The sequence below is a fragment of the Prionailurus viverrinus genome, chromosome E3 (genome assembly GCF_022837055.1).
Source record: "Prionailurus viverrinus isolate Anna chromosome E3, UM_Priviv_1.0, whole genome shotgun sequence".
In the NCBI taxonomy this organism is placed as follows: Eukaryota; Metazoa; Chordata; class Mammalia; order Carnivora; family Felidae; genus Prionailurus; species Prionailurus viverrinus.
This window is the reverse complement of record NC_062576.1, coordinates 17,434,433-17,454,665: the sequence shown is the minus strand read 5'-3', so window position 1 is coordinate 17,454,665 and position 20,233 is coordinate 17,434,433. Positions and strand designations below refer to the sequence as shown.

The 20,233-nt window shown below is 49.7% G+C and overlaps 1 protein-coding gene across 2 annotated transcripts; it reads left to right on the top strand.

Moving 5' to 3' along the window:
- On the top strand, positions 1-18,997 carry TRIM72 (tripartite motif containing 72). 2 transcript variants are annotated; one of them, XM_047837997.1, is made up of 8 exons: positions 369-456; positions 5,579-5,672; positions 11,130-11,526; positions 14,712-14,807; positions 14,895-15,125; positions 15,808-15,830; positions 16,608-16,726; positions 17,685-18,997. In XM_047837997.1, exons 3-8 carry the CDS (start codon positions 11,137-11,139, stop codon positions 18,257-18,259), a joined length of 1,434 nt encoding a protein of 477 aa, XP_047693953.1. In that variant the 5' UTR covers positions 369-456; positions 5,579-5,672; positions 11,130-11,136; the 3' UTR covers positions 18,260-18,997. The 2 variants fall into 2 exon arrangements, with proteins under 2 accessions (XP_047693954.1, XP_047693953.1); XM_047837998.1 differs by lacking the exons at positions 369-456; positions 5,579-5,672 and adding an exon at positions 1-100.
- Positions 18,998-20,233: the final 1,236 nt, after the last annotated feature.

The following is a 20,233-nucleotide window of genomic DNA, read 5'->3' as shown; positions in this document are numbered from 1 at the left end:
AGTGCCGGACTACCCCATTGGTTCCTACACACCAAGGCCTGCAGACTGTAGCCTGGCCATTGGGGGGCGTCAGGATCGCGTCCTCCAGCTGACGCGCGAGGTGAGACCCCGGAGACTGGCAAAGAGAGGGGCTCATGGGGTAGCGCCTGCATCTCCAGGTTTGCAGTAGCTAGCACCGACCAGGAACCTGGGTTTTTGAAGCACCAAGTCTTACAATCTTGGAATTCTAGAACGCTAAAATCTCCATGTTTCCCTGAATCTTAACATCCTCTCTTACGTGTCATAGAATCTTTAGAATCATAGAACCCTAACATCCAGAACCATGTAGCTTACCAAATCCCACATGCTGGGGAGAAATGAGATGTAAAAAAAAGGGGTAGAGAATAGCTGTGTGTGCTTTTTCTGTATGTGCCTCAGTTTTCTTATCTGTAAAATGGGATAACACGCATCCACTCAGTAAGTATTCCAGCATAACATGGGCTACCTGATGGCCTCTCAAACCTTGCCAAATGCTGGGGCAGCCAGGATTTGGTCTCAGGAGCTGAATTTCTAGGGAAGTGATGATGAGACACTTGTGATGAATAGTTGAGAAAATTCATGAGGGAAAGTCATAGGTGGAGAGCCACTCTGGGCCCAGGGGGCTTGATCTAGAAGAGCAAATGAAAGGTGGCATGGATAGGGATCGGAGCCCAAGCTATGCCCCAAATCTTTAAGTTGCCTTTACTGTGTCTGGGAAGGCCCTGCTGGTCTGGTGCCCGCAGACCTCACTAGCCTTGTCTTGTGTCACACCCTGCTCTCCCTCCATCTCTCAACCATATTGGCCTCTCAGTTCTTCAGATGTGCCAGACTCCTTTGCTTCTACAAGCCTTTCATGTGTTGTTCCCTGTCTCTGGAAGTCTCTTCCTTCACTCTTTGCCTTATAAATTCTTGAGACTTTAGGGCTCCAGTTAAATGTCACTTCCTCTGGAAGGCCAGGTTTGGAATCCCTCCCAGACTAGTTCATAACACCTGCTCTCATAGCAATTGTGACTAAATTGTAATTATGTGGATTTGTTTAGCATCAGTCTTCTTTGCCAGTCTGTAGATCATGCTTGTGCAGACACTTATATCCACAGCATCTAAGACAGCGCTTGGCCTATGATGGTTGTTCGATAAATCTTTGTGGAGTCAGTAATGAATGAAGGGGCCTTGTGGCTAAAAGGAGGATACTGGTAACTGGAGGGTGTGCTTTGCATCTAAATGTTCAAAGGGAGGCAGCTGCTAGGAGCTAAAAGACCATGGACTTGAAGCTGTACAGTTCCTAGTTTGAATCCTGGCTCTCCTTCTTAGGTGGATGTTGGAATCCTTCATTTTTCCATTTCAATTCGGTTGTAACAATCACCTTTCCTTTTACTGATGTGACCCTGACATGTACATTTATTCATTTATTGGACATCCATCTTCCCATCAGAATGTGAGCTCAGTGAGGTCAGAGACCTTGTCTGTCTTGTTCATTGCTGAATCCCCAGCATCAAGAGTACCTAGTAGATGCTCAGTGATGACTCGCTGAATGAAGGGATAAATGAGGCCATTGTTACCTGCAACCTGTTACCTGTTCAAGACTTTCCAGCACAGTAGCAGGGTCCACTCTCCATCCTCGTGCATGTTGCAGTCACATGGTCTGGGTGTATTATGTGCCATTATCCTCACCATGGCTGGCACTTGTGGCCCAATAGCCAGTGTTCCTTGGCTGATGGCTGTTTATTTTATTTATTGTATTGTATTTTTAAAATGTTTATTTTTGAGAGAGAGAGAGAGGGGGAGATAGAGTGTTAATGGGGGAGGGGCAGAGGGAGAGGGAGACAGAATCTGAAGCAGGCTCCAGGCTTTGAGTGGTCAGCATAGAGCCTGACATGAAGCTAGAACCCATAAGCCACAAGATCATGACCTGAACTGAAGTCAGATGCTTAAATGACTGAACCACTCAGTTGCCCCTATTTTTTATTTTTTAAAGTTTATTTTACTTTGAGAGAGAGAGAGAGAGAGAGAGAAAGAGAGAGAGAGAGAGGGAGAGAGAGGGAGAGAGAGGAAGTGAGCAGGGGACGGGCAGAGAGAGAGGGAGAGAGACAATCCCAAGCAGGTTCCTCAATGCAGCATGGGGCTCCATCTCACGAGTAGTGAGGTCATGACCTGAGTCAAAATCAAGAGTCAGATGCTTAACTGACTGAGCCACCTGACTTATGGCTGTTTATTATTGTTCTTCTTCACTGGTCTTTATCTTTTCAGAATATCCAACTCATTTTTAAAAAATGTTTATTTTGAGAGTACGTGCATGGGAGAGAGTGGGGGAGGGGCAGATAGAGGGAGAGAGAGAATCCCAAACAGGCACCATGCTCAATGAGGAGCCCTATTTGGGGCTTGATCTCAGGACTGTGAGATCATGACCTGAGTTGAAATCAAGAGTCAGAGTTGGAGGCTTGACCGACTGAGTTACCTAGGCGCCCCTCCAACTCATTTTGTACACTGTGGCCCAAAGGCTACATCTTTCCAGCCTACACACTGATCTTGCCCCTCTTGCTCAGAACTCTGTGACTCCCTAGTGTCCTCAGAATCAAGTCCAAGCTCCTCAGCTTGGCCTTCAAGGCCCTTGCTAACCGCCTCAGCTGCACCTTCTATCTTTTGGGCCTCTGGACTTCTCTCCACATGCAGCACCTGTTCTCTGCTTGGCCTCTTTTCCCATCTGGTCTGCTTGATGAGTTCCTGCTTGTCCCAACATTCATCAGTAGTCACTTTTTCAAAGAAATAAAATTTTGAGAACCGCTTTAGGTTGTGATCATACGTTATTTCTAATCCTGACAACAATCCCCTTGGGACAAGGGCTAGTAGCTCCATTTTACAGGTGAGAAGACTGAGGCTCAGAAAGGTTGAAGGACTTGCCCAAAGTCATATAGCTGAGGGGATCATATAGCTTGTCTGTCTAGCTTCTGAATTTGTCCTCTGTCTACTCTTCCCTGTTGATTTTTCTGTCATCTCTGCACAAAACTATTCCTTTATGTATCTGCAGGATGCCTTTATGATGCCTTTATCATACAGTGTGTCTGTTCACTCTGTTTTCCCACCAGAGTGAGAGCTCCTTGAGGACCCTCTGTGGTCCCCGGCACCTACCACAGGGCTTGGCATAGTTCTAACCATTATAAGCTTTTATAGAATGACAAAAGAATTCTGGAATCTAGAATCATAGAAACCTGCTCTTTTCACATTTGTTAGAATCTTTAATGCTTTGGATTTTTGAACAATGGAATTTTAAAAACGATTGCCTGATTCAACCCCTACATAGAGCAGGGATCCTCTTGACCACATGGCCATTTGACTTTATCTCCCTCTCTTTTTTTTTTTTTAAAGAAAGCAGTTACTTTTTTTTTTTTTAATGCTTATTTATTTTTGAGACAGAGACAGAGCATGAACAGGGGAGGAGCAGAGAGAGAGGGAGACACAGAATCTGAAACAGGCTCCAGGCTCTGAGCTGTCAGCACAGAGCCCGACGCTGGGCTCGAACTCATGGACTGTGAGATCATGACCTGAACCGAAGTTGGATGCTTAACCGACCAAGCCACCCAGGCGCCCCTGACTGTATCTCTTAAACCCCTGTTTGGATGGGATGGCCTTGGCTTTAAGTAAACTTAATGTAACATATTCCTTTTTTTTTTTTTTTTTTTTAGTGTTTATTTTATTTTTGAGAGAGAGAGAGAGAGTGCACAGGTGAGCCCAGGGATGGGGAGGGGCAGATAGAGAGGGACACAGAGGATCCGAAGCAGGCTCTGCACTGACAGCAGAGAGAGCCCCATGCAGGGCTCAGACTCATGAACCTTGAGATCATGACCTGAGCTGAAGTCAGACCTTAACTGACTGAGCCACTCACGTGCCCCCTCCATGTAACATATTTCAATGGAAACTGTGGGGCTGCAGGAAATTGCTTCTGGGGGAGTATGAGTTGTGACTAGGAGTAGAGGGTGGGCTTCTCACAAGTGGCTTTTTTTGGAGGTGATCAGATTGAGGATGTGTGTCATGGTGGTGTGACATTTTGTCCTTCCCTTGTTCCTACATGTGACTACCCAGGACCCTTTTGAGCCCAGCTTGTTCCTGGTGTCCAACCCCAGTCATGTTTTTGCTTACACACACATTCTGCCTGGGACACAGAAATCCAGGCTGTGATTTTCACCCAACGTCTCCTCAGAGCAAGTGTTAGCCTGTTGGTGTGATGTCAGAGGGAAGGAGAGGAGTGGCTGGAAAAACAGCTATTCCTCTCCTAGAACTGGAAGTCTCGCTCCTTCCAGTGGTTTCAGGCTGGAGCTCAGTGAGAATAAGGACACTTTTTGGCAGGTGGATGTGAACTCAGAAAGGAACAAAGTTTTTTGAGAATCTATTTTACTCTAAGATGTATTAAGCATCTACTAGATGCACAACCACATGGTAAGTGCTGGTGGGAGGCAGTAATAATTGTAATCACAACTTCCATTCTTTGGAATTTACTATGTTCTAGGCACTGTGCTAAGCACTTAACATACATGATCTCATTTAAACCTCCAAACAGCCCTGTGAGCTGTGTGTATTTACCTGCTTTGCAGAGGAGAAAACTGAATTTTTCAGAGTAGTCACTTTTTCCAAGAAATAATAAAATTTAAGAAATTAATTTTTTAATTTAGAAATTTTAGTTAAGAAATTAATTAAAATTTAAGAATTAAGAAATAATAAAATTACTCTGAAAGCTGACAGTGGTAGTAAACAAGGAAACACAGATTGAACCATCTGACCCATAGGCCCAAATTCCAACCACCTAAAAGTCCTAAAAGTCTCACTCCCCTCAAAAATTGATAAATGGCTTGGAGAGATTATGTATATGGAAATTTATTCCTCCTTTGGACTGTCCACAAATATGGAGGGCAGATGTTATAATAATGATATTAACTTCCTCCTTTTTGCAGAAAGCTCTAGAACTAGTACATTCAGAAGATTGTGGAATAGTGGGAAAAGCAGGAAATGAGTGGTGTCAGACCCACTCAGATTCAATTCCCAGATCCTCTCTTAGCTGTGTGACTTAGGGAGGTCACAGCCTGTCTCTGAGGTCTGCGATCTGTAACATTAATGCATTCACCTCATCAGCCCATAGGGAATCAGGACCCTGAGAAGGGCAATGACTTGGCCAGGGTCCCCCACGGAGATAAAGGCAGAGCCTACTTGTCAGGGTGATTTCCATCTGGGGAGGTGAGGAATAGGTGTGGATTTCTCTGGGAAGCCATGATAATCTCTTCTCCCTCAATACCTCCTTTTCTGGGGGAAGTGCTCAAAGAGAGCTCTGAGCTTTGATCTCTGGAAGGAAAGAACCTCCAGGTCTTACCTCAGGCCCACCCTTGCCCCCTGGACTAGAGCCAGAGCTATTGGTACTGGTAAGGTGCCTTCTGGGTGTGCTCCCTCCCCCCCCCCCCCACCAACAAAAGTGACCTTTGATTGCTGGAACCAGATTGCTTCTTCTGCAGCCAGAAGAACCATAGACTACTAGAACATTATTAATCTTGTGCCTCATTGCCTCCTTGTAAAATAGGAACAATGCTGGGGTGTTACAAGGTTATAAATGAAGTTATGAGGTTATAAATGGATTAAGAATGGTGAAGTACTTGGAACAGGCCTGGCACATGGTAGGTGATTTTGTCATTTTTTCTTTTTAATTTATTTTTTAAAATTTACATCCAAGTTAGTTAGCATATAGTGCAACAATGATTTCAGGAGTGGATTCCTTACTGCCCCTTACCCATTTAGCCCACCCCCTTTCCCACAACCTCCCCAGTAACCCTTTGTTTGTTCTCCATATTTAAGAGTCTCTTATGTTTTGTCCCCTCCCTGTTTTTATATTATTTTTGCTTCCCTTCCCTTATATTCATCTGTTTTGTATCTTAAAGTCCTCACATGAGTGAAGTCATGATATTTGTCTTTCTCTGACTAATTTCACTTAGCACAATAGCCTCCAGTTCCATCCATATAGTTGCAAATGGCGTGATTTTGTCATTGTTAAGGTTTCTGAGCCTCACTTCCCCCAGTCTTTGGAGTAGGGATGATGTTATTGGCCTACAGGGTTGTAGGGAAGATTCATTGGAATACTTAGTAATAATAATTGTAATATCAATAGCCAATGTTTACTGAACATTTCCTATGGGCCTGACATCATTCTGAGCGCTTTATATGAATTAGCTTGTTGAATCTTCATAACAATCCAAGAGTCTTAATAAAAATCTTTACATGATTCCCATTTTATAAATGAGAAAATCAGGTTAAATGACTTGCCCAAAGTCACATGAGGAAAGAGCAGAGTCAAGATTTGAGTCTGGTGGTGGCAGTCACTGCCTCCTAAGCCCCTGGGTGCCAGCATACTGTCCCTGGCGTTTTAATATAATATCTGGTTTAATCCTCATAACAACCCTACAGGGATGGTATTATTATCCTATGTATCCTTATATTGTGGCTGAAGGTGTTGGAGCCCAGAGAGGCAGGCGATCTTCCTGGGGACGCCCAGCATGAGTCTGTGATATCAGCATTCAGGACCTCCTTCTGCCCTGGCCCTGATTGGGGGATTTCTACCTTCTTTCTGCATTTATCCAATACAAGGAGGTCTTACCTCTGATGGCATTTATGACTTCAGCCATTGGGAAGCTCCCCTTAGGGCAAGCTGAAATCTGTCCCCTCTGAGCTCTGGGCCCCAGGGACCTCACAGAGCTTCTTAGGGTTAGCCATACAAGTCCTTACTTCTTCCTCCTCTAGATATTGTTTGTTCCTGCCCCCTTCTTATCCTCCAAACTGCTGTAGACAATCAATGTCTACGTTGTCAAATCTGGCCCATTTATGAAGAGGGATTGAGTTGACTGTCCTCCTTGTCTTGGGCACCAACTCCTATTGACCAAAACCTTTAGCCTCAGCCTGGCAGTGATGAAAACTCCAGGTGAGATCTATATTCAGTATGTTGACTTTTTATTTTTATTTTTGAGAAAGAGACAGAGTGTGAATGGGGGAGGGGCAGAGAGAGAGAGGGAGACCCAGAATCTGAAGCAGGCTCCAGGCTCTGAGCTGTCAACACAGAGCCAGATGCAGGGCTTGAACTCACGAGCTGAGTGATCATGACCTGAGCCGGAGTTGAATACCTAACCGACTGAGCCATGCAGGGGCCTCTTGACTTTTGAGTGGAAGTAAAGTGGTTTGTAGTATTAGAGACCAGCTCCAGATATGCTCTTGTTCTCCCCCCCCCCCCCCCCCCCCGCCCCGACACACACCTCCTGTTTGGGGAAATCAAACTTCCCTGGGTTTCTCAGCATTCTCATAAAAAGCCCTGGTAGCTTCTTAAGACTTTTCAATACCTTGAGGGTAAAATCTGTAGTCATCTGTGTAGTCAATTGCTATGATCCAAAAGATAATAAAATTTATCTCTTTCTGAGGGCCTAAATGATTATAGCCTGTATAATGTTCCTAGGTTAAGCCTCTGAGGTGCCAGGAAGCCTGGGGTATCTTCCTAAGTGGGCCAGCATGTAACATGCAAGCACTTCAAGTATTCAAGAAAAAATGAGCCTCAGAGCTTGGAGACAAGTTCAAAGACTTGTCATATTTAAGGTTTACTTATGCTTTTGAGACTGCAATTCATTGTTTATCTGGACACTGCTTTGGGATTTAAGAAATTATTAAAAGGAATGGGAGTTTCAGTTCATAAATAAAACTTTTGTAGGGTGACAAATACAAGAATGCTCTGCTTAAATAACAGAGTTCTTTTTTCTCCCTAAATTCTGCATTTTCCTAGGATTTTGATCAAGCACATAAGCACAAATCTATAGTTAATCAACAAGGCTTAATAAGACAATCTTTAATATTCATCTATTATAAGATCATTGAGATTATAGAGCTGTGCTATCCCATTTGATAGCCACTATAAACATGTGGCTCTTGAGCACCTGAAATGAGGCTATTCTGAAATGAGATTTGCCCTACATGTAATATACACACTTGATTTCAAAGACTTAGTATGAAAAAGAGAATGTAAAATATTTTGTTAATAATTAATTTTTTTAATGTTTATTTATTTATTTATTTATTAAAAAATTTTTTTTTTCAACGTTTATTTATTTTTGGGACAGAGAGAGACAGAGCATGAATGGGGGAGGGGCAGAGAGAGAGAGAGACACAGAATCGGAAACAGGCTCCAGACTCTGAGCCATCAGCCCAGAGCCTGACGTGGGGCTCGAACTCATGGACCACGAGATCATGACCTGGCTGAAGTCGGACGCTTAACCGACTGCACCACCCAGGCGCCCCAATGTTTATTTATTTTTTGAGAGAGTATGAGTGGGGAAGGTGCAGAGAGAGAGGGGGGCACAGAATCTGAAGCAGTCTCCAGGCTCTGAGCTGTCAGCACAGAGCCCGACATGGGGCTCGAACCCATGAGCTGTGAGATCATGACCTGAGCTGAAGTCGGATGCTTAACCTACTGAGCCACCCAGGTACTCTTCATTAATATATTTTTAAAAAATTTATTTATTTTTGAGAAAGAGAGAGAGAGAGAGAGAGAGAGAGAGAGAGAGAGAGAGAGAGAGTAGGGGAGGGGCAGAGAGAGAATTCCAAGCAGGCTCCAAGCTGTTAGCACAGAGACGTGGGGCTTGAACTCATGAACCATGAGATCATGACCTGAGCTGAAATCAAGGGTCGGACGCTTAACTGATTGAGCCATCCAGGCACTCCAATAAATTTTTTTTAAAGTTAGCTCTATGCCCAATATAGGGCTTAAACTCACTACCCTGAAATCAAGAGTTGCATGGTCTATGTCAGTAGGATGCCCCACATTAATAATTTTCAAATTGGTTACATGTCAAATGATAGTATCTTGGATACATTAGGTTAAATAAAATATATTCTTGAAATTAAAAATAAGTAAATAAAAACAATCAAACAAAAGATGAGCTGAGATGGGCAGGGATCTACCTGGCTTCTGGGGAGATTTATTTACTTGGCAAAGAGTTGCAATAAAAATATCTTCAAGGAGGGGAGGGGAACAGTTGATTTCTACTCCTTGAAAGGAATTCTTCCTTGTTGCTCACATATAAGGTGTCTGGCTACCCTCATGGGAAAATTGACCTGGCTCTCATCCCATCATCCTATGGCACAGGACATTTACTGTTTACTGGGAAATATTTAATAACTCTGTCTCTTATTAAAGAACACCTCATGTGCACATTTGGGATAAAATTAATAAAAATGAACATTAAAAACCCAAGAGGCAAAAAGAGAGTCCAAAGGGGAGAGTAAGACTGAAACATAAGCAGAAACTCAGATTAAGACAGAATGCCATTGAGGGAGAAATGAACAAATACAGGGAAAAGCTGAGAGAAAGTGACTGCGAGGCCAAAAGAAAAGGACCCAGTGAGCTTGTGTGTTTATTCATTCACTGAGTATTTATTGTGTACGTGCAGTGTGTACACACTTTATTCTAGGTTGGAGACAAGCAGTGTAAAAAATTTATATTCCAGTAGGAGGAATCAGACTTTCAAGAGCCAATAAGTAAAATGTTGCTTGTCAGATGGTAATACATTTTATGGGGGAAAATAGAACAGGCAAGGGAAATGTGAGATTTAAAATCAAGGAGTTAGGAAAAGCCTCACTGAAAAGGTGACACCGGGTAATGATCTGAGGCAGAACAGGAAGGAAACCAGCTGTACAGGGGTTTGAAAGAGTGTTCCAGGCAGAGGGGACAGCAAGCCCAAAGGCCAAGGCTGGAGTGAGCAGGTGGGGAGGGGTGAGAGAAGAGTAACATAGGGCCTTGAAGGGCACAGTGAGGACTTTGGTTTTCATTCTGAATGATACGTAAACTGAGAATCGAAGGCTAAGCATGTAAAGGCCTGAAGCTCTCAGGGCAGAATCAACTTCTCGGTTGCAGGCCCTGGATTCAGTTCATTAATTTATTCAACTGTCCCTCTAACATTCATTTCCCAAGCACTTAGGGAAGCCAGCTTTGCCCCAGGGATTCTGCTGGGCACTGGAAAGACCAGCAGGGAAAAGCCTTTCTCCTCAAGTCTGGAGGAAGAAAAGCTTTCAGGGTGGGCTGAAGTCCTGTCCTCCTGCAGTGTGATCTTGGAGAGCCATAAACTTGGGGAGTAAGTGGGTGACAAACTGGGGAGGGACCACAGGCAGGGAAAGGGGAGGCTAGAGAGTGTGGAGGTGGGGGTGGAGGAGAAAGGAGAGACTCCTCCCAAACATGTTCCTGGTTTTTTTTTTTTTTTTTTCCTGTGGTATGACAGGCCCTGCCTCCCTGCTGGTTGTGATTTCTGGCTCCAGGCTGAGCCAGGGAAGGGACAGTGGGATGGGCCAGGACAGGTGGCCTTGACATGTGATGCTTGTCCCCTGACCACTCAGTCCTCACTTTTAGAACGGTTTCCAGAAGTGATGGGAAGGGGTGGGCAGGGCAGCTAAATATAGTCCTGGGGCCAGGGCTCAGTCTGGGAGGGTCTGTCCATTATTCACTGTGTGCCTTCCCGGTGGTGTCCACTGTTAGCTGCCCCTGTGAGTTCCCGTCCTTGCTCTGAGTTTGCGGCTTGCCCCTTGCTTGTCTTCAGACACAGCTTTGGCTCCCTGTAAGGTTAGGCCTGACCTTGACGGGGCCTCCTGGGAGTCTCTTTTTGCCCAAGATCTCCATCCAGACCTGTGAGTCCTATGGGTCCTCGGGAGGCCTGGAGATGTGGGGGAGGGGAGGGCTGGGGATCCTGGAGAGGTGAGTGAAAGAATGGTAGGGCCTGGGGGGCTCTGGGGAATTTGGGGCTGGGGCTGAGGCCTGGGGTTAAGACAGGGAAGGACAGTGGGTAAGACTGCAACCGGAACTCGGGTTTAGGACCTGGGATTGAGACAAGGTCCCTCTTAGAAGCAATTTTGGGGGCTGAAGCTGAGAAATGCAGCTGAGGCTGCTTTGGGGATTGAAACTGAGTCCCTCTTCCCCCTTGCCCAGAACTAGAGTCCTTTTGTGTATGAGATGTGGGGTCTTTATAGGCTGGGGATCCCCCCTGTCTGGGTCTGGGGCCGGGCCTATCTCGCGGCTCCGTGGAGCCTCCCTGACTGACCCCTCCTCTCCTCAGGTCCGTCATGTCGGCCGCGCCTGGTCTCCTGCACCAGGAGCTGTCCTGCCCGCTGTGCCTGCAGCTGTTTGACGCGCCTGTGACGGCCGAGTGTGGCCACAGCTTCTGCCGAGCCTGCCTGAGCCGCGTGGCGGGGGAGCCGGCGGCGGACGGCACTGTGCCCTGCCCGTGCTGCCAGGCACTCACGCGGCCACAGGCGCTCAGCACCAACCTGCAGCTGGCGCGCCTGGTGGAGGGGCTGGCGCAGGTGCCGCAGGGCCACTGCGAGGAGCACCTAGACCCGCTCAGCATCTACTGCGAGCAGGACCGCGCGCTCGTGTGCGGCGTGTGCGCCTCGCTCGGTTCGCACCGCGGCCACCGCCTGCTCCCCGCCGCCGAAGCCCATGCGCGCCTCAAGGTGCGGGGCTCGGGAGGCCTCAGGCGGCAGTGGGGGGCGGTGGCGGAGACCGGGGTGGGACGAGGTTGTTGGCTGGAGCGGAGTTTGGCCGATCTGGAGGTCACTGCATTGACCTGGATTCTGAGCTTCAGGGCCCAGGGCGCCTGGAGTTTCGGGGGACGCGGGCGGGGCGAGGCCGCTCGGGAACGCGGGCTGAGGAGCTGAAGGCGGAGCCTGCCGGGGCCGAGCCAGGAGCCTGGAGGAGGCGCTCAGGGGCTGCGGCCCAAACGTAGATTTTCCGGGCTTAGCTACTGGAGCGCGCCCAGAGACGCGGGGGCCACCGCCTCCAAGCCGAGTTGGGTGGAGGCCCGGGAGGAAATGACTAGATGGGCGGGGCTTGGGGCCAGGTCAGGCGGCTGGGGGCCTCCGGCTGAGGCGGCTAGGCTGCTTCGCCCACGTTCTCCTCGGAGCTGCAAAACTTGTGCGGGCCTAAGGATCACAATATCTGGCGGGGAGGGCAACGCAGGTCTGTGCGCAGGCCCCCTTTGGCACCGAGACCCCAAACCAGGTTGTTTTTCTAGATGGAGCTGGAAGTCTAGAACGCTTCCAGAGCCCACACACAATTGTGGGCACCCCAAGGTGTGCAATTGCCACGGGTGCCCAGAAAAGACACCCAGACATTAGCAAACAGGGACGCAGGTTCACGCTGGTTCGTCCATGTCAGACGTGTGCCACATCTGAGGGCATGTAGCTGAGGGAGAGTATGTGTCTACACAGGCCCCTCAAGGTGTCATGAAGCATTTGTTGGGCTGTGGAAGAATAAAGGACAGCTGTGGGGAGCTGGAAGAGGCGGGTTCTGGAGGCAGGCAGCGGTCCTTGCTCCCCCGCAGTGAAGCTGCCATTGTCTTCTCCTGAATGAGGAGTTGGGTGGGATTCTGCGGATTATCTTTGCCCACAAACATCAGCATTGCACTGCAGCGATTCTGCCTGGTCCCCAGACGACGACGACTTCCTCTTCCTCCTCCTCCTCCTCCTCCTCCTCTTCTTCTTCTTCTTCTTCTTCCTCCTCCTCCTCCTCCTCCTCCTCCTTCTCCTCCTCCTTCTATGTTTATTTTTCAGACAGAGAGAGAGAGAGAGAAGCAGGGGGTGGGGGTGGGCACAGTATCCGAAGCTGGCGGGCTCTGTGCTGACAGTAGAGTGCCTCGTGCAGGGCTCAACCCATAAACCTGAGATCATGACCTGAGCAGAAGTCTAACGCTTAACTGACTGAGCCACTCATGCACCCCAGGCCCCCAGACTTCTAAAAAGAGTAGACCACCTCCTCAGGCTGATATTCGAGGCTTCCAGACTCCTCCAGGGAACCAGCCTCACCATTCCTCCAGCTCCTGCCTTGCCCAGTTCTGTTCAGTGCTGACTGGTGGTCCCCTAGATCAGTGCAGGAACTTCCTCTTCCCAGGAGCCTTCCTAATCCAGGCTCACCTTTGCTGTTAACCCCAGAACTCCCAATCTGGTCGAGAGAGAGAGAGAGAGGGAGAGAGAGATCTGCAAAGAGAGAATAGAGAGAGAGGGAGAGAGAGAGAGAGATCTGCAAAGAGAGAATAGAGTCTGCGAAATGGAACAGAGCACCAGGTGACCCAGGAGCCTCGAAGGGGCAGGTGGGGCAGGATACATTCCTGTCAGGGTATGCCCTGGCCGCGTGGAGGGGCTGGCAGGAATTCTGAAGAAGGGACGCCAGGAAGAAGTCTGAAGGAGGAGGGAGACAGGAAGGCTGGGGCGTGGCTGAATGCCTGGGTCCCTGGCGATGAAGAGGGACTGGGTCCATAGACCATGTGTCCTCAGGACTCAAGAGTGGTTGAATGGGATCTGCCAGGACTCACGCCATCCCCTGAAACCTTGCGGTCTCTTCTTGCATACCGATGTCGCGCAGCAGGACTGCCTTGAGCTCATAGTCCTCGAGGCAGAGGGTGTCCAGCTTGTAGGTGAGATCACAGCACGTCGAGGCCCAGCAGCCCAGCGATCCGGGCGGGATGTTCTGAAAGCCTTCCGGGAGCGGCTCCTCCCCTCGCTTCAGTTTGAATTTCTTGAGCACATTGGGAGTCAGGGGTTCTGGTCGCACTTCTGCCTCATGGCTTAGCCCTGCCACCTCTGAACCTCTGACGGCTCCATGCTGAGAGCCACCAGGCCCTCTCTGTCCTGTGCAGGCGGGGCCATTGCCCAGGAGGGCGTCCCAGGAAGGAGACGGACCTGGCGCCTGGCCAGGTGACCATGGTCTCCATGGTCCAATCCTGGGGCTACCGCCAGCCGTGGACTCACGCGCAGATAGAGCCTAGAAAGTCTCTCAGTTTCCCTTAGGGGGAGTGGGGAGAAGGCCGCCAATTTGTCATAACCACAGGTGAGGTGAGGGTGACTGCTCACATTCTGCAAAAGAGGAAACTGAGGCTGGAAGCCATGGAAGCAGGACTGGAGCCGTCAGATTCTCCTTGTGGAGAAGAGTGACTTTGGCTGGAGCTATTAGGAGTTTTCCCTACACTTGCGTTTCAGCACTCACCAACTGACAGACCTACAGATGTGTTTAATTGGCTAATACGGCAGACTTTTTTTTTTTTTTTTTTTTTTTTTTGTAACATTTACCCCCCAAGGTAGGGCTGGACCTCACGACCCTGGAGATCCAAGAGTCTCATGATCTACTGACTGAGACAGCCAGGTGCCCCAACGCAGCAGACATTTTTATTAAATTGCCACAGCCCTCAGGTGTGCAGGAAGGCTGATTGGGGTGTTTTGCTAATGTTCTGCTTTTAAGGATAGGGTAAAGCCCAGGGAGAGGGGGAGGCCATATTTCTTCTTCATACAACCTACACTCACCCTGTGAAGCCTGTGTGCCACCACTGTACCCCTGTTTGGTGGAGGACCCCACATTTGTGTTTGCACTCTCACAAAGACCTGTGCTAGGGGTGCTGACTGCTGAGGGGGTGGGATCAGGGAAGGCAAGGCCAGGGGAACTTCCTTAAATACACAATGGGAGGGTAAGCATTCTAGACATTGGCAAGATCTGCACATGAGTTTGGGGAATGGTAAGATGTCAGCCTGGCTGGAGGAAGAGCTGGCATTGAGGCTGAGCCAGAGATGGCAGGTTTAGGGTGGGAGGTGAGGGTTTGGTTGGGGGGGGGCGACAGCAGCATAACTTCTTTATGCCTCATCCCCCCCAGACGCAGCTGCCACAGCAGAAGATGCAGTTGCAGGAGGCATGTATGCGCAAGGAGAAGAGTGTGGCTGTGCTGGAACATCAGCTGTTGGAGGTGGAGGTGAGGGGCTCAGCATGGCAGACCCTGGGGACTGGGCATCCAGGTTGGGGGTCCCAGCCAAGGGATTTTGCCTGTCTGCTCCCACAGGAGACGGTGCGTCAGTTCCGGGGGGCTGTCGGGGAGCAGCTGGGCAAGATGCGGGTGTTCCTGGCTGCACTGGAGGGCTCCTTGGACCGTGAGGCAGAGCGTGTGCGGGGTGAGGCAGGGGTTGCCTTGCGGCGGGAGCTGGGGAGCCTGAACTCCTACCTGGAGCAGTTACGGCAGATGGAGAAGGTGCTGGAGGAGGTGGCGGACAAGCCACAGACTGAGTTCCTCATGGTGAGCACTGGATGACCTTCCCTTTCTGCCTCTCAACCAGAGTTCAGGACCCAGAGAGGGACAGGGACAGAGTCAGGGTCATGCATCAAGGAGGGGTGGGCCCCAGGACTGCTGTTATGGTTGTTTAGGCTAGACGCTGCACAGACACTGAATCTTAGTGGGCACCATTCCTGTCATAGACATTGGAGGTTTGTGTATTTATTTGGATAATCTTCTACCAGGTGGAATCGGTTTTTTCTTTTTTAAATTTTTTAATGTTTATTTATTTTTGAGAGAGACAGAGAGAGAGAGAGAGAGAGAGAGAGAGAGAGAGAGAGGAGGCACAGAAAGAGAGGGAGACACAGAATCTGAAGCAGGCTCCAGGCTCTGAGCTGTCAGCACAGAGCCTGACGCGGGGCTTGAACTCACAGACTGCGAGATCATGACCTGAGCCGAAGTTGGTCGCCTAACCAACTGAGCCACTCAGGCGCCCGGGAATTGGTTTCTTGAAGAAGGCGGGGTACATTTTTTTAATTCACACAGAGGTAAAGGGCTAGGGTTGGCTTCGAATTCTGGGTTTCTTTGGGCTTTTCTGAGTCTTCCTGACACCACACTCAGCATTCCTGCTGGTCCACCCATTCTCATAAGTCTCCAGTGTCTCCCCTGCCTGCTTCACCTCCGTTCTCTTTTTCTCTCTTTCTAGAAATACTGCCTGGTGACCAGCAGGTGAGACCAACTTGGCTCTTCCCCTTTTCCCAAATTGCCCTAGTCTTCAGGGACACTGGCCGGCCAACCCTCTAACCACAGGAAGCTCACACACCGCCATTCTATCCACCTTGATCTCCCTGCATTTGCGTTGAGCACAGAAAGGAACCTGACCTGGTCCTTCTCCTCAGGCACCCCCCAGACTGGCGCTGGGGACAGATGTGGGCAGGGACACAGCTTAGTGCTGTGTGGCAGGAAAGGGGTGGCCGGGGAAGGCTTCCCAGTAGAGTGCACATTTGGTGGGCCACTGGAGGAATGACAAGGAGAGGTGAAGAGCTGGGGGAAGAGGTGCTACAGGCAGAGGGAACAGCAGGTGCCAAGACTGGTAAGAGGGAGAGAAGACAAAGTCGGTGTGGTAGATGGGAGCAGACTGAAGGGCTGCGGAGTGTGGACCTTATCCCAACAAAAGGTTCTTCTTAAAAAAAAATTACAGTATAATATGCATGATATAAAATTTTCCATTTTAACTATTTTTTCTTTTTAGTGTACATTTTAATTTCAGCGGCATTAAGTATGTTGCCACCACCTCTCTCCAGAACACTTTTGTCTTTCCAAACTGAAACTCTGACAGAGTGTTAGGGCAGGGTATGATGCAGGAGAGATCCTGGGACTCCACACCATGGCCCCTGTCCTCCTCTCTTTGGGATAACATCTCTTGTCCCCCTCACCCCCACCCCATGCCTCCTCCAGGAAGTCCCCCCACAGACACCTCCCCCCACCTTTCCCTCCCCGCTCCAGGCTACAGAAGATCCTGGCGGAATCACCACCGCCTGCCCGGCTGGACATCCAGCTTCCTGTCATCTCAGATGACTTCAAATTCCAGGTGTGGAGGAAGATGTTCCGGGCTCTGATGCCAGGTACTGGGAGGTGCTATCTCCGGGTTTCTGTTTGTAACTGTGTGGTTGAGGGGAGGCTCCAGCTACACACAGAGAAGCCTCAGTCCCGACTTGGGGAAGTCATCAAAGAAGGTACCCATTGCCCCGTTACTTCTGGGGTTTCCCCTGAACCCTCATAACATGTGCTCAGAGAAGGAACTTTGAGGGCATGGGGTTTACGGGTGGGTGACTGACATGGGGAGGACTCTGCCTACTAAAAAGCTGCTGCTGCTGGCAAGGAGGGGAGGCTAGGGCTGGGGGTTGAGGCTTGGTGATCCCTGGTCAGTTCCTGCCCCTTCTGGACAGTGGAGATGATAATCCCTGCTAGTTGGAGGCTGAGGATCTGCATTGCTGGCACCCTGGGGGACTGGCCAGGGCCAGACACTGACTCTGGTGGCCTGTGGCTGGGGAGGCCCAAGGGCTCTCTGCTTCCTTTCCGTGAGAGCCAGATTGCTGTGAGGTGCCATAGATTGTAGAACTCCAGGACTCATATACATGGCTGGCTCAGCCCTAACTGCCTTGAGGGGAAGTGGGAATGCAGGCGGGTTCTGTTTTATCCAAGGCAAGACTAAGGCCCAGAGACTGGCTCAAGACTGACTGAAGTCACACAGCTGGGTGAGGTGGGGACTGACCTAGGACCAGGCTTCCTGACTCTCTCCTGCTTTGTGACCTGGGCCTCAGATACTGACTTAAATGCCTTGCATCCACATACTGACTTAAATGCCTTCCTACTGTGGAGGAAGTCAGTTATGGCTTTGTTTTTCAGCTGAGCAGACTGAAGCTCAGAGAGGTACAGTCTTTGGCCCAGGCCAGAAGCAGAGAGGAAGGGGCTCACTAACCAAAGATATTGGGGGGATTAGAGCAGACAGGCCCCTAAATTGGTTGGGAGAAGCTCACAGGAGGCAAACATGTAAGGGTCTGACCACTCTTCCCCTGGCAGCTATGAAGGAACTGACCTTTGACCCGAGCACGGCCCACCCGAGCTTGGTGGTGTCTCCCTCCGGCCGCCGCGTGGAGTGCTTGGACCAGAAGGCGCCCCCGGCCGGAGAGGACCCGTGCCAGTTCGACAAGGCCGTGGCGGTGGTGGCACACCAGCTGCTGTCTGATGGCGAGCACTACTGGGAGGTGGAAGTGGGCGATAAGCCACGCTGGGCACTAGGCGTGATCTTGGCCCAGGCCAGCCGCCGAGGCCGGCTGCACGCTGTGCCCTCGCAGGGCCTCTGGCTGCTGGGGCTACGCGAAGGCAAGATCCTGGAGGCGCATGTTGAAGCCAAGGAACCGCGCGCGCTGCGCACCCCGGAGAGGCGGCCGTTGCGCATTGGGATCTACCTGAGCTTTGGCGATGGCATCCTCTCCTTTTATGATGCCAGCAACGCTGATGCCCTCGAGCAGCTCTTTGCTTTCCACGAGCGCCTGCCCGGGCCTGTGTACCCCTTCTTTGACGTGTGCTGGCACGACAAGGGCAAAAATGCTCAGCCGCTGCTGCTGGTGGGGCCTGATGGTGAGGAGGCCTGAGCTGCCTGCCAGATTGGGGAGGGGTGCAGGGTCCTGCAGGCCTGGAAGAAGATGGGTGGGCAGGGGACAGGTTGCGAGGGCTGAAGGCAGGGCTAAGGGGGTTGGGGACTGGGAACTCGGGACTCCAAAATTTCTGAGAAGTTAAGGGTTTCAGGGGCTGGGTGGCTGTGGGGAAGGAAGATCTAAAGTCAGGTCAGTGAGGAAATTCCAGTTTGGGAACCAGGAAGCCCAAGGATTCCAGGAAGAAATTGAAGTTCAGGGGAGGAGTGAAAAGAGCAGGAATATGGGGGAAGGGGGACTGAAGAACTCTGTAGAGCAAGGAGCCCCTCACATTCCCCTCCTTCTTGGTGGCCTTGGGGCAGGGGTTCCAGATTCACCATACAGAAAGATCTTTCACTTAGTGGTTCTCCAACTTGGCCAGGCATCAAAACCACATTTTCAAAGCATGTAACAGTGACTTGTTAAAGCAGAGTGTTGAGTTTCTGGTTCACTAGGTCTGGGGGCAGACCAAAATTTAGTTTTTGTAACGAGTTCCTAGGGTGATGCTCTTGCTGCAGGTTACAAGTGGCGTCACCTGGAGAACTGCTGACTTAAGACACTGGTCTGTTCAATCAGCTTCCGTTATACGGAGTCAGTTATCGATAACTATTAGCTCTCAGGCATAGGAAAACCACAATATATTCCTCTGGAGATCAACAGCCATTTGAAAACTGCCAGAGCCCATGCGAGTGAATAAACTGATCCCCAACTATTTCTCTCTGCCTCTGGAATATATTTACTGAGTGTCTTGGACGTTGAAGAAATACCCCAAGTTGCCAACCAAGAGGAAAAGCCTGATGTTAACTCCAGCCTGGGCCCTGCTGCTTGTGGAGAATAGAAAGCTATTCCCCTATCCCTCCACCCATTGGCCCCTCACTGCTTACTTCCTGGTTCACACATTCTTTGGTTTTAGCTCAAAGGCCCATTTCTTGGACTCTGGAGTAACCACTGACGCCCAGAGAGTCCCTCTTACTTGGAGAGGCCTTGGGGGACTCAGGCAGGTGGGATTAGAGGCTACTGCCCCTCCTGTCATGAGAGAAGTTGATGGTGTGGGGCCATTTGCTCTCCCAGGTCAGGGATGCTGCTGCTGATGTGTGAAAGGATCTGGGGAGTCCTGGAAACTGGTGCCAATATGGGAATTTTCTTGGGGGTTAGAGAGAAAAGAAAGTGGGTAGGATAAGGGAGGCCTCAAGGTCTGGCTGTGTCTCCCAGAGGAATAGGTCTGGGGAGAAAGGATTAATTTGAGAAGTTGTTTCATGATAGAAAGTAAAATAAAAGAGTTAGTTGGTTGTGAAATCCAGTGGCATTAATAGAGATGATTATATTCAGACTCTTTCCCCATTAAATCTGTGTGAAAGACAAATGACCTATCGCCAGGCCTAGTAACCTCCTTATTGTCCACCTGGCTTTCATTCTTGACTCATTTAATATTTCTTTAATTTTTTTTTAACATTTATTTTTGAGACAGAGAGAGACAGAGCATGAACGGGGGAGGGTCAGAGAGAGACACACACAGAATCCGAAGCAGGCTCCAGGGTCTGAGCTGTCAGCACAGGGCCCGACGCGGGGCTCGAACTCACGGACAGCGAGATCGTGACCTGAGCCGAAGTCGGATGCCCAACCGACTGAGTCACCCAGGCGCCCCGACCCATTTAATCTTTCTAAAAATGCAAATGTTGTCCTATGATCCAGTTGCTCAAAACTTTCAAAAACTCCTTGCTGCCTGCAAGAAAAAGCCCTAGATATTTGGCCCTGCATCTGAGATACCCTGCTATTCTCCAGCCTCATCTTGTGCCACTTTCCTGCATACATCTTCACTCTGGCCCTACTGAACTCCTTGGGTCCCTGCAGCACCAAAGCACACAACTATCTGTTAGGAATGCCTTTTGCCTCTCACTCACCCTACAGGAATTTCCCCCAAACCACCTTCTCCTA

What these genes read in the sequence shown, in the direction of transcription:
- TRIM72 (XM_047837998.1), top strand. Translation starts at nt 11,137, where the DNA reads ATGTCGGCCGCGCCTGGTCTCCTGCACCAGGAGCTGTCCTGCCCGCTG. An exon ending in ATCAGCTGTTGGAGGTGGAG is followed by an intron (nt 14,808 to 14,894) that starts GTGAGGGGCTCA and finishes CTGCTCCCACAG; the next exon opens with GAGACGGTGCGTCAGTTCCG. An exon ending in CACAGACTGAGTTCCTCATG is followed by an intron (nt 15,126 to 15,807) that starts GTGAGCACTGGA and finishes CTCTCTTTCTAG; the next exon opens with AAATACTGCCTGGTGACCAG.